At 44.4% G+C, this 12,676-nt stretch overlaps 1 protein-coding gene across 1 annotated transcript in view; it reads right to left on the reverse strand.

Moving 5' to 3' along the window:
- Positions 1-4,205: 4,205 nt before the first annotated feature.
- LOC119647087 (protein cappuccino) overlaps positions 4,206-12,676 on the reverse strand; it is a 151,629-nt gene continuing 143,158 nt past the window's right edge. The window contains exons 6-9 of the mRNA XM_038047860.1: positions 6,243-7,392; positions 5,243-6,178; positions 4,849-5,146; positions 4,206-4,697 (exon numbers count right to left, since the gene is read on the reverse strand). Of these exons, the coding sequence (XP_037903788.1) occupies positions 4,595-4,697; positions 4,849-5,146; positions 5,243-6,178; positions 6,243-7,392 (2,487 nt within the window). The 3' untranslated portion in view covers positions 4,206-4,594. The remainder of the gene's footprint in view (positions 4,698-4,848; positions 5,147-5,242; positions 6,179-6,242; positions 7,393-12,676) is intronic.

Below are 12,676 nucleotides of genomic sequence, written 5' to 3' on the forward strand. Positions count from 1 at the left end.
ATGTAAAGTCACTTTTTTTTGTATGAGTGGAGGTGGAGATCTTAAAAAGACGCTGCTATGCCAGATTACAGCAGTGTATGAGATTCTTAACCATTAAACCGCCCCACTTCTCCGCCCATATCCCATTGACAATGTTGTTTTCCTGCGATTGGTAATAAGGACCGCCTCCGTCTTATTTTCCGCCAGGTCCAATTTCATCATTTGGTGCCATGCCTTTACAGCACGAATGGTTTCGCTTGTATACAGTTCCACGTCCTGGTGATGGTTCGTAACTATTATTACTGCCAGGTCGGCTGCAAAACCAATCAACGTTGTCTTCTTTGGCACGCGAAGGCCGAGTACTCCGTCGTATATTATGTTCCACAGCAGGTGCAGGAACACTTCGTGTCACAAAATATTCCTTTGTCCCGTCATCGATCTAGTACCAAAGAAGTCTCTCCGCAAGGTAACTGCCGATTATCCGAGCTAAGTAGCCAGCGACTCCCGATTCAGCCAGGGTGCCCTTAATTCAACCCCAGTTGGCTGAGTTAAAGGCATTCCTGATCTCGAGCGTCACCACCGCGTAGCACTTACCAGCGGACCGCGCTCTGCGAAACCCCTACTGCCGCTCCGTTCCGCTCGACGAACGGAACCAATCTGCTGTATATCCCGCATCTTCCCCATAATGTCTAGAAGGCAAATAGGACGATATGAAGCGGTTAGGCCAAGTGTCTTTTGGGCTTTCGGTAGCAGAACCAACTTCTACTTTTTCCACTGCGCGGGAAACAATCCTTTCACCATGCATGATTCAAATGTACTTATGAACCATGCGGGCATAATTTTAGCAGCCAACTTCAGGGCTTTGTTCTGAATCCCATCCAATCCCGGAGCCTTAGTATTACCAATTCGTCCACAGATCTCCCGTAGTTATTCCTCGGTAATCCCTGGGATTGTGAAGACATCTTGTTGCACCGTCGGTTGGGGTCCATTTTCTTTCTGTTGTGCAAAAAGAACAAGAGTCCCAGGCAAGTCATTTGGGGTCATTTTTGTCCACGAATCTTGTTCATTAAAACCTTGTAAGCAGCGCACCACGGGTTCGTATTTGCCTCAAGGCACAACTGCTTGTAGCAATTCCGCTGACTTTCCCGTATAGTCTTCTTAAGGCTACTTCGAAGATCTCCATCTGCCCATGTTCAGGCTTCCCTCTGCTCCTTTGGCAAAGCTTCCTTGCTCGCTAACACGGTGCCCTCAAAAGCGTGGTTTCTTGATTCCACCAGTAGTTTGGTTTCCTTTTGTGGTGAAAGTTCCGTCGCGGCATTGTAGAGCCGCATGACTTAGTTAGCCGTTTATATAACTGGCTTGCTTTTCCCAGCGTGGTTCCCTTCGGGTCGTAAGTTCCTTTTAAAGCCACCAGGAATATCTTTTCCTCGAAAGCTAGGTGGTCCACTAGCTATCTTGAGTTTCCCGCCTCTGTTACTTATTCGACTGTCGCCCCCTCCGTTCCTGATGTCGAGAAAGATGGCGTGGTGGTCACTGTGGGTGTACTGTTCATTCACCCGCCAAACCATTTCTCGCAAATAAGGTACTGAGGTAGGTCAGATCGACGGTTGAGCCTAGCCCTCTGTCTCGGAAAGCTCCCCCCAGTAACAAACACACTCGACTTCTCCAGTCTCAGTCCCACACGTTGAAATCGTCGGGAATGATTTTGGGGCTGTGGTCCCTAGCATCCAATACCAAGCTGTCTAGCATTTCCTCATATTGCGCTAATGTTGCACTTGGAGGAGCATAATAGCTGTAGATATGGACGCTGTTAACTTTTGTCCATACAAAACCGTCTCCTGGGGATGCCACTGTTTCTTGAATGGTTTGCCGTTCACAAGCCCATATCGCCGCGTTTCCCAGTGAGTCTTTCACCCACGTAGCACCAACATAGTTTCGATAAGCTCCTTCGCAACGTTTGAGGCTGATTTGTATCAACCTAATTTCGCCCTACGATTCAGCTCCCTCCTATATGCCGGAAACCTGCCACCACCTGCAACGTGCTGGTCATCCACTCCCTTTTTCCCTTTGCACAACATATTTTGTGGATCTCCCGTGCAGTGTTTGATAAGGTGGCCCTCTTCTCCACACTTCCTGTACCTTCTCGACCTATCATGTTCACTAGTACATGCTGCCGCAAAGTGACCGAAATCGTGGCATCTGAATCATCTCTTAAGAGATACTAAGTCGGCACACGACCCAACCAATTCTTACCTTGCTCGCAGTAATCAGTTTAATCTCTGATTTCACCGGCAAGCTTATAATAGCGGTCTGTGTACCTCAATATGCTTTCTTCATCCTTTTGATGGTACTTTCTTCCATTTCGCTAAGGTTGAATTGTTTCCTTAGCGCAGCACAGATATCCTCTCGTGATGTGACCCCGTCTAGGTCTTTACAGTCGATTACTATCTTTTGGTTTCCAGCTCTCAGGTCTTCTTGCTCACCTGGCACTTTTCCCACCTAACCGCGAAAACTATCCACTGTCTTCTAGCTAGATTTGTTTAGCTTCAGCATTGGATCCCCCTTTTGCGTACGCCTGATACGACTGACACTGGCGGCACTATATCAGTCCTTTTTTGGAAATAATGATTATTTCAGGACGAATTTTTCTTTTTCTCTTTTTGCCGTTTTTTTTGTCGCCCACCTTTGTCCATTCTTCGGGCTTAAGAGCTTCCCCATTTTTCAAAGTTAAGGTAATCGAAGAACTACCCGAAACTTTATCCGGCGCAGCTTTCTTCGACGAAGAAACCTTTTTTTCTTCTTGGCCGCTTGATGGACAAGGGATTCACTCATCCCTACTGCGTTTGTCGGCGTTCTCACCTACCTTATGTTGAGGAGACGTAACCTGCGTCTCCCGCTTGATTTGAGCGTTTTTCTCCTCCACCGCCCTAATATAGGACAACTTAATGCCACGTTTCAGAGCCCTGATAGTTTGTTGAATATTCCGCTCACATAGTTCCTTTATGCGTTCCCCAAGTGAAACAAACGCTGTTGCAATTTGCTGCCTTCCACGATCGTCTTTTACAGCATCGATAATTATGTCAATCCGGATCCCGCGATGAGTCTCAACCACTTAGGGGTAATATTGCTCTCAGTGGTGACCTCCCAAGTTTTGAGCTTTTGCGAAAAGGATCCGGTGTAGATCTCATTTCCGCTCCACTAAGATCTCTTGTAGCATTAGATGTCAAAGTAACCAAGTTTCCCACTACTGTGGAACTGCGGTCGTTGGATATCGACCGCCGGGAGCCCGCTTGCGTACTCCCAAAAACCGCCGGTACTGGGTTTCCGAAGCCCTGCACCGTAAAGAAACTACTTTTCTGACCCTCCATATCTGGTTTGATTTCTGGGTGTCCTTCCCATAGCCAATTTTTATCCACGAGTGGGCGTTTACTACCCACCCACCGGGCCTGCGCATAATCATGCCCATACACGCACATCTCCTGAGGGGCGCAATGGCATGTTCATAGCGTATCCGAACGAAGGGATGCACCTGATGGGAGATTTGGTAACCCCACGCAGGCTGTAAAGTCACAAGACATGCTATGATAGAAGGGTAGTAGGTGTATTGCCTAAGTCGACAAGCCGCTTCCATACTATGCCCCTCGACATTATAGGCTCTTTGCGAGACCCGTACGACTACACGTATTGCTTCACGATTAATTGATCGATTTACGGAGTGGCCTGAGGCAATACTTCTGAAGGACATAATAGCACAGGCATGTACTGAAGCTTTCTGTCGAGAGTGGATTCCGCGCTTTGGTGTTCCAGCCGTAGTCATCATAGAGCAGAGAATGCAACCTCTTCACGGAGCTCGCAAAACTCTTGGGATTCAAACGTTAACGAACAACAGCCTCCCACCTGCAGTCCAATGGGATGCAAGAACGTTGGCATCACACGTTGAAGGTATGCCATTATAGCGCGCGAGGAGCGGTCCTGGTCGGAAGTCTTGCCTTTCGTTCTGGTTGGCCTCCGTTGAACCTTCAACTTTTCTTGGTCCTCGATAAGAGAGACGGTCTTGGAAATACTGGATTGTTGCGTCTACTACGAGAGGCCGAAGTTTGTATCTATGTTCTGGTGAGGACTGCCGCCTTCCGGAAGCCGCTGCGTTTGCATGTTCAGGGGCGGAGTTTCTTTTCTACCCCATGCATAGACACACACGTTTTAAAAGTCAAGTGAAAGAATTTAGATAGGCATAACACGTAATTTCTTTTTAGATTTATTAGTACAGCATTATAAGAAAGATAACATCATTTTCATTACTTTGTACGATTTAATAATAAATACATAAAGCTATTGCCTTTATTCATCTTATTATTGCTCCTTCGGGAATTTGATTTCCTTTCCTCACTCATAATCTACATCTATCTTAAATATACACGTATTGTACGTAAGGTTACTTCCTTAAATGTTATTGACAAGATAATTTCTGTTATAAATAAATCCTAGTTACACTATATACAAACATAGCGTAGCAGCGTTGCTTCCACACGGGGCAATGTTGAGTAAAGGTAAATGCGAGTTTCTTCGTTGCCGGTTGGAATTTTCCGTAACTTATTGGAGTCATGCCGTCCTAATTCTACTTTTTACTGAGTTTCTGTAGGCGTTCTTTCAAACTTCCAGGCTTGACCTTTTGACTGGCTTTGGGAACGTTGAGATTTTGTTGTTTCATTTTCTTTAACCTGGAAAGGACGAAGGAAAAAATAATATAAATAATCTAGTTGAAGAAATTGATGCAGCTTGGAATTTAGGGTATCCTTTGGTATTCATAGAAATTCCATCTATAAATCACAATGAATTGATGTATCTAAAAAAGTTCAATGATCCACTCACAATTCGCTTGAAAGCAAAGTAATTTCCTTTTTCCAGATATCCTTGAAATCATTTGTGAATGACGCCCAATATTCGAAGAACTGCCCGGGCGTGCACTGGTCCAAGGATCCAGATTTTGGGATGTAGTGATAGAATTTCATCATCTTTATGAAAATCGACTGGCACTCATTGAGCTTTTTCAATTGCTTTTCAATTTTCCGGGATGCTGTTTCGATGAATTGCTCCATTTTGTCTTTGAACGGTTGAACATTCGATGGATCGGATGATGCGATAACTTTTTCCGTGGTATTTTTACAAACTGTAAAATGGGAAAAGTGCATTGGCTTGAAACAATTCACTCCAGAAGTTTTCCATTTAAATAGATAAACACTAAAATCGAGACCAGGATACATACTTGTAAGCTTTTTACTTAAATCGTTGATTTGTTGCTTGACTTCATCGAAATCGACAGTTATTGCACGATCCACATCTCCTGGTTCAGGTACTGGTAGCGATATTTCAGGTAACGGGACGCCCTCCTTTCGCCTTTGGCTAATGTACGTTTTCACAATGAAATGAAGAAGGGTTATTTTTGAGTCTTTCGATTTCACATCCTTTAGTTTCGGAAGAATTTCCAGTCCGAAGCCGTCTGCTTGACCTCTTGACCTGTTTCCACCATTCATGTAATTCCCTAGCGTCAGAATAATAGAGAACAACAGCTTGACATCCTCATTTTCAGTCAAGAACTCTGAGAGGTGCTTAACGATCTGAAGTTTTCGGGATATTTGAATGCAACCCTCTTCGAATTCTGCTTGAAAGACTATACATGAGATTCTTTCTGCAGATGAGGATATCTCAGATATTTTCAATAGGAACTGTTCAGGAGCATCTAAAGGAATATCACCTTGTGCGGCGTCCTTGATCATGGCCAATTCTTCCGGAGTTGCCTTTATTTCCATGATATGCTGCAGTGCTTCTAGGCTCACAACGGATGTGTCGCAATGGTAGATTGCATGCTCTATTTCTGCAAAGTCGACATGCAGACTCCTCGAAAAGATTCCTACGTTCTGAGATCTTTTACTATCCAAAACTTTGATTGTCTTTATACGCACTGGCTTTGCAGCCTCTTTCTTTGCTTTGGGGACAACAGCTTGCCGCGAGAATAGTTCCGTGAATTCGTCAATGTTGTCCAGATTGGTTTCATCAATTTCTTGCCAGAGATGTTTTTCTTTGGGGGAAACCGCAGCTGCTTCGGCTGATTCGGGGGCTGAAATCGGTTTGGGGGCCACGATGCGGGTCCAATAGAGTGGTTTCATTGGCTTAGGCGGATTCACGGCATTTTTTCGCATTGCTGGAACAGAAAAATCAATTTCATTAGAATATTTCCTTACATTCATTGCACTAAGCAAACTCACTGTTGGCTGCTTGGAACCAAGCGCCACCAGGCAAGGGCATTGGCAATGGAGGCGGCCCCCCGACTGGTGGCGTTTTCATTGAAGTGTTTGGTTGATGCGATCCATCGGGCATGATTAACGCTGGTGGTGGTGGAATAGGTGATCCAGAGCTGCCGGTAGCTGGTGGAGGTGGCGGCGGCGGTCCGCTTGAAGATGGAAGTGGTGGCGGAATTGGACTTCCAGCTAATAGAGGAGGCGGCGGCGGTGGTGGACCAGTTGCTGCCATCGGCGGAGGAGGAGGAGGTGGAGGCAAATCTCCGGCTGGTGGAGGAGGTGGCGGCGGAGGTGCAGGAGCTGCAGACATATTTACGCCAGGAAGTGGGGGTGGTGGTGGCGGTACGTAGGGAGGAGGTGATGCCGGTAATGCCGAAGAAAGCGGAGGCGGAGGTGGAGGTGGAGGAGGTGGCCCAGCTGCTTCTAATTGTGGCGGCAGAGGAGGAGGTGGAGGTGGTGCAGAAGTGAGCACAGGACCTATTTTTTTCGTTTCGAGTGAGTCCTCTTCTGGCTTCACCTTCCCTTCGTTAGCCTCTCCACTGTTTTCAGCAACTTTTTCCAACTTATTCTCGTCTCTATCATTATTGTCCTCAGTTTGTGTATCCTTATCCACTAATACGTCCTTCTTGGATTGTGCATCACATAAACTTGTTTGGATAATTTTGTCCTCTTTCTGGTGCTCTAATTCTAGTTTCCTTCTAGTCGGTTGCTCCGAAAGGCCAACCCGATTCTCATATATAGTTACGTCAGTCTCATTTAATAGATCGTTTAAGGGTACGGAGCGTGTTGTATCCTTATCGCTATCCGCTACGGCACTATCGGATCGTCGTAGCCTTAAAACCATTTCAAATATTCGACACATTTCGTCAACAGTATCACAGTTGATTAGTTGCTTCTTTAATTCCCTAAGATAATTTTGTGGTAATTTAGCGTACGAAATGTCAGCGTGGGTCTGATTCGTTGTTACGTCTTTAGGCGATTTATCTGCGAGCTGTCGAGTCTTAGGTTGAAATGGTGTGGAGGAGAATGGCCAAACTATTCCTGTGTCCAGTTTGCCAGGCGTATTGGGTGATGGTTGCGGAAGCTCGGTATGAGACCATTGATACATATGATATGGCTGTAGGTGGAAAATGAGAAAAATAAAGTTAATGGCGTTTGAATATAATAGAATATAACTGTACGGATCTAGGTTTACTTTGACGTTTCGTTTTACCATTTTTATTTGGTTACAAGAAAGGGATCCCAAACACCATTTGCAAAATCGGACCCTGCGCTTGGAATAAGCAAAGCCACAGCCGTGAGAACTAGGTAAAACTTGAAGCTCAAGAAATTAATCCGTCGATGGAAGACACAGCTACAAGGTTGACGACGGATTAAAATAGTGGAAGCATCGAAACTAAGCGAACTGAGAATAAGGACACTAGCAGGTCGAAAAGCCAGCCATTGTTTTCTAAAACATCTGCAAAGGGTAGAGATCTATCGTAAGCCTGACGAGGAGGGAGGTGTTTCCCCCTGGCATTTGGGGCCTGAAATAGACATTATCGAAATTGTATAGATATTTCGAGGCCACTTAGATCCCCACTTGGAAGTAATATTTCCATTTGTAGACCACTCTCGAAGCCCCTAGTTGTAGAACTGTCAGCTGTAAGTCAGTTGTTCCATGAAGAATAGACTGCCAAACTGGCTAGCAAAAACGATGGGCTTTCCATAGAACAAAATGGAAATCAATCTCAAGATAATGCGCATTAACCAGCAGAAAACCTAACAACTGATGGAATAGTGAAGTACCCGACCTTTGCTCATGTCATCACCGAGCCAAATGATTGCTCAGTAATTAATCAATCTAATCTAAATGATCCTTGCTTGTGTGACGAGGAAAGGGAGATGTTTGTAATGTAGTTTGTAGTGGCTCCAGATAGTTGTGATGAGCACACTCGAAAGCTATACGGGAGATTACAGGCACACATTTCATCGTCATTCATTTGTCATTCCCTTAGCAAAGGAGGGATTGCGATAGGCAAAGGAAACTGGCAAGATAGTAGTACTGACAATAAATGAAGAAAAGTTACTGGAAATTAACAATGATGTGTGGGGAGACAAAATTTAAGGCCCGGAAGACAAACCTAACAAGGCTTCCTGGAAAATGCCGTGTATTATGGGAAGAAAGAAAAAAATGTCTGCTGCTACCCTAGCCTGGTAAATCTCAAGACGAGCCATCTTCTTACAGTTTCATACATCTTTTAATAGCTAAAGAAGAAGTGCTTGATTGGGTAATGACTGCTCCGTGTAATTGATGGCCTAAACACTTTCTGGGTTGGAATTCAGATTTCTGTAAAGCGACCTCACTTGGGGATCAAAGGTTATTATAGGTCCCAGGGCGAAATGTGGGTTGATACCCACGATGGAGCATAAAACCTGGGAAACGCCTGCTGAACCAACACCAACAGCTCTACTACCAAACCCTATCTCCACCTCCACGTGGTGATCGCTAGCAAGCCACGGAAGGAGCTTCGGGCAGAATGGATTTCAAAAAGACGAACCCGGCAACAACAACGGAGTAACGATTTGCTTATTTTCTCATGGAACGTGAGCTCCCTGTACACACCGAATGCTGCTCAGCAGCTAATCGATACCCTGTCCCAATATAAGGTTAATATCACAGCGGAACAAGAGATGCGATGGACAGGGACCGGTTTCCTATATTGTAGCGGCCATTCAGTAAACTAGGTGCTCAGAGTAGCTTTTTCAGTCAGTCAAAAAATGAATCCCTTTGAAAATATAAGCGAAAGGCTATGGGCAAATTTAGAAATATAAGCCTCAAAAACGTTCACGCCCCTACATAGAAGACGCCAGATTCGAAGAAGGATACCTCCTACGAGACAGTTGAGCGGACCCTTGATGCCTGTCCCAAGTATGATATCAACATCAAACTTGGAGATTTCAACAGTAAGTAGTAGTAAGTACAAGTAGGGACGGAGCCCGTATTCAGGCGATACATCAGCTCCAATAGCTTACATAGGGATACCAATGATAACGGACTGCGGATTAGCAGTATCGCACGAAATAATTGTTAGGAGCACCCAATTTGCGCGGAAAGCGGTCCAAAACATACGTGGGCCTTTCCAGACGGGACCACTTTCAACCAAATTGACAACGTCGTGATTGAACGCCGCCACCTCTCAGCCATGATGAGTGTAAGGACATATAGGGGGGTCAATATAGACTCGGACCAGTATCTCCTTGAATGTAAGCTAGCTACGGAACGGAAGAATGCGGCATACCGAGTAATGTTGCATTCGCAAAGGACGCGGGCACGCGCAGAGACTTATCAGAAAGTGGTGGTAAAAGCAAGCCTGGGAGAACCAACAAGTCTGTGAACTAGTAAAGTGCAGGGAGCAACCGTGCCAGGTACGGAAGTTTAACCAACAAGTCAGCAAGATGAAGCCCTATACATCTCGATGCTCATCCTGCCAATACAAAGAGGAAAATCTGATTTCCAACAGAATGAGTATGTTGGATTCAACATCAACAACGATCAAAGACAAGCGGATTTCCGATCATGCGGCCTCTTTAACCTGGCCCTGGAAAAAGTGATCCGTGGTGCTGATGTGAATGCGAGAGGCACCATCCTCTTCAATTTCGCTCAACTACTGCTGACGATGTTGACATTATGAGAAGAACAACCCGACATGTATAGTTTACCTTCATCCGGATCGAGCAGGCGACGTGGCCGTTGTTGTCAGCCAACAGAGCCTATTTCAGCTTACAAAAACTGTTCCGCTTGAAACGTCTCACCATAGGGTCAAAGCTGTTACTGTACAAGACAATGATCTTCCCAGTCCTCATGTATTCCTCGGAGACTTGGGTTCTTAGCAAGAAGAATTGGGGACTCTTGGCCGCGTTCGAGCGAAGAATCCTCCCCCTACATGAGGATGGACGACTCCGTAGCCTAGATAACGACGAAATCTATGAGCGATACCATGACCGTCAGGTTCTGCATTAAATTCGGCTCAATAGGTTATGGTGGGCGGTCACTTAATCTATATGGATGAGGATGATCCAGTCCGGAAAGTCTATAAGGGCAATATCTATGGTGGAAAAAGAAGACGAGACAGACTCTGCCTGAGACGGAATGATCGCGTAGGTCAGGACGCCAGACAGCTTTTAGGGGTATCTAATTCGTGAACCTCGGCGCAAAACTGTGATGTCTGGAGTTCTTTATTAAGGCAGGTCGAGACCGGATACCGGTTGCTGCGCCGTTGATGATGATGATACGTGTCCCTCCTGTAATGAGGAAGCGGAATCTGGGCCCATCAGGCATCAGAACTTTGGTTGCCGATGTTACTTCTTGCACTGCCACCGACCTGCACTCTTTATGGCGGTGTTGATTTCCTGGACTGTGGACCATGCCGTTCGGAATCATATACCTTACTACGTGCCAATGGTTCTCGTAGAGCAGTTGGTAGAAGTGAAAGAACATCCTGACAAGGAAGCTCCAGAAACTTCAAGTTGGCTATACAATGAATCACGAATAATACCTTTATTGTTAAATACGGTAGAATCTAGATAATTCGTATGATGAAGCGATAGAAGATTTGGTGCGAAATTACAGGAAATATGAATAATTGTATACGAATTATTGGGAGACCACTGTATTGAAAAATTTTTACTTTAGAATATTTCGTTTAATTAGCAGATTTCCTGACCCTTGTTCAGAAGCATGGCTCCATTACCGACGATTTGTCCGATTAAAAAGAGATTTCGAAGGAACTATAAAGGTTGCATTTTCAACACCATCCCCGTCGGGGTTGGAAAGCTTGTGGAGGGGGAAGTTATCGCCCCTCAAAATAGGGCTTTTTTATATAATCATCAACCTGAAGCTGTAGAGGGACAAGAGGTGGCCCACCCTCTGTAACCCCCCATCCACATCGCGACAATGATTGCCTTACCAATAAGCTTTTTACTGATACCAAATTAGCTCCCTTTCGAACCGCTATAACCTTCCAATGGAAGATGACCGCTACAATTTTTCAAAGCTGTTTGAAATGGGGACATTTTTCTTCATTCTACATACATTCTTTTTGCCTCCTTCTCCAGGAATAGGGTTGACAAACCTTACCATGATGGTATCTAACACCCCCATTTGAAACGCCATAGGCTTTTAACGGGGGTGTCTGGCCTGATTTTTCAACGCAGTTTTCCTCCATTGTCTCCTTTACCTTTGTGTGGTTAGGGTTTAAAGTTAAGCTCAACCGTTTTGGATTGAAAATAGGAGGGGATGACTGCCACAACTTTTCAACGCAAGTAGAAAACAGGGGCGGGGATCTTGCTTTTTTTTCTACATATCAGACTCTCCCTTTCACGGGGTAGGGCGTGCAACTTTACCTTGATGATATAAAAAGACCCACTTTCTTAAGGGTGTAACTGCCACGAGCTTTAATCGGATATGAAGAAGGGGCACATCCCCCCTCTCTTCTATAAATTCATCATCCCCTCCGAAGATGGGGTTGAAAGTTCAACTTTCACCTATTTTACAAAATAATACTTGACAATATTTTCAGCAAATCTGATCTGCGTCATGAGATAACACATAATAACACTTTGTGGGTATATGGACAGGTAAGAAGATGAGTATATTCGACAAAACTTCTTCAGATCTGGAAGTAAGTAGTAAGGTAAACTTAAACCTTCCACCACGCCGGAAAACAGGAACAGTATTACTCCAAGGCGTTCCATTTTCAATAAATTTCTGGAAACGAAGCACGCATACTTCGACTTTAGGTCGATTTTTGGATTGTGGTGCCAGCTTTCTCAGTTATACTCAAGTACATTGAGATCACTTTCAGTTTTTTCAAATTTTAAATGAAAATCGAATCGCTTTCATTAATATGCAATAAATCTTTAATCATTCACAGATAAGTGCATTTATAGTAACATTTAACCGACACACACTTTTTAACAGAATATTTATTATTCCATAAAAAGCTAAAACCCAAATTAGATCAATTTCACACCAAACAAGCTGGACGAGACCGTAAAATTTCTTACAAAAGGGTCGAAAACATGACTAACTTTATGTTTTCTGTTAAAAAGTTTTAATTAATTAGATTTAACTCGAACATACCCCATAGGAGCAGAGGAACACGCGTCTATTCATTGTAAACCGACTCGTTGTAATGATATCGAGCCAAGAGGATGCTCGGAATTCGCACTGAATGAAGTGAACATGACGCTTCAAAATCTAGAAATGCAGATGCAGTTCCCGTGGTTGCGTTATATACGTTTCAGATTAAAATGAAAGTTCAGTGAATCTTCTCATATTTCTATAACAATAAAATACTGTGTTTAATTACAAATGTTAGCGATGAAGTGAACATACATTACAGGATAAGGGTAATCTG

This window comes from Hermetia illucens, chromosome 1 (genome assembly GCF_905115235.1).
Source record: "Hermetia illucens chromosome 1, iHerIll2.2.curated.20191125, whole genome shotgun sequence".
Lineage (NCBI taxonomy): Eukaryota > Metazoa > Arthropoda > Insecta > Diptera > Stratiomyidae > Hermetia > Hermetia illucens.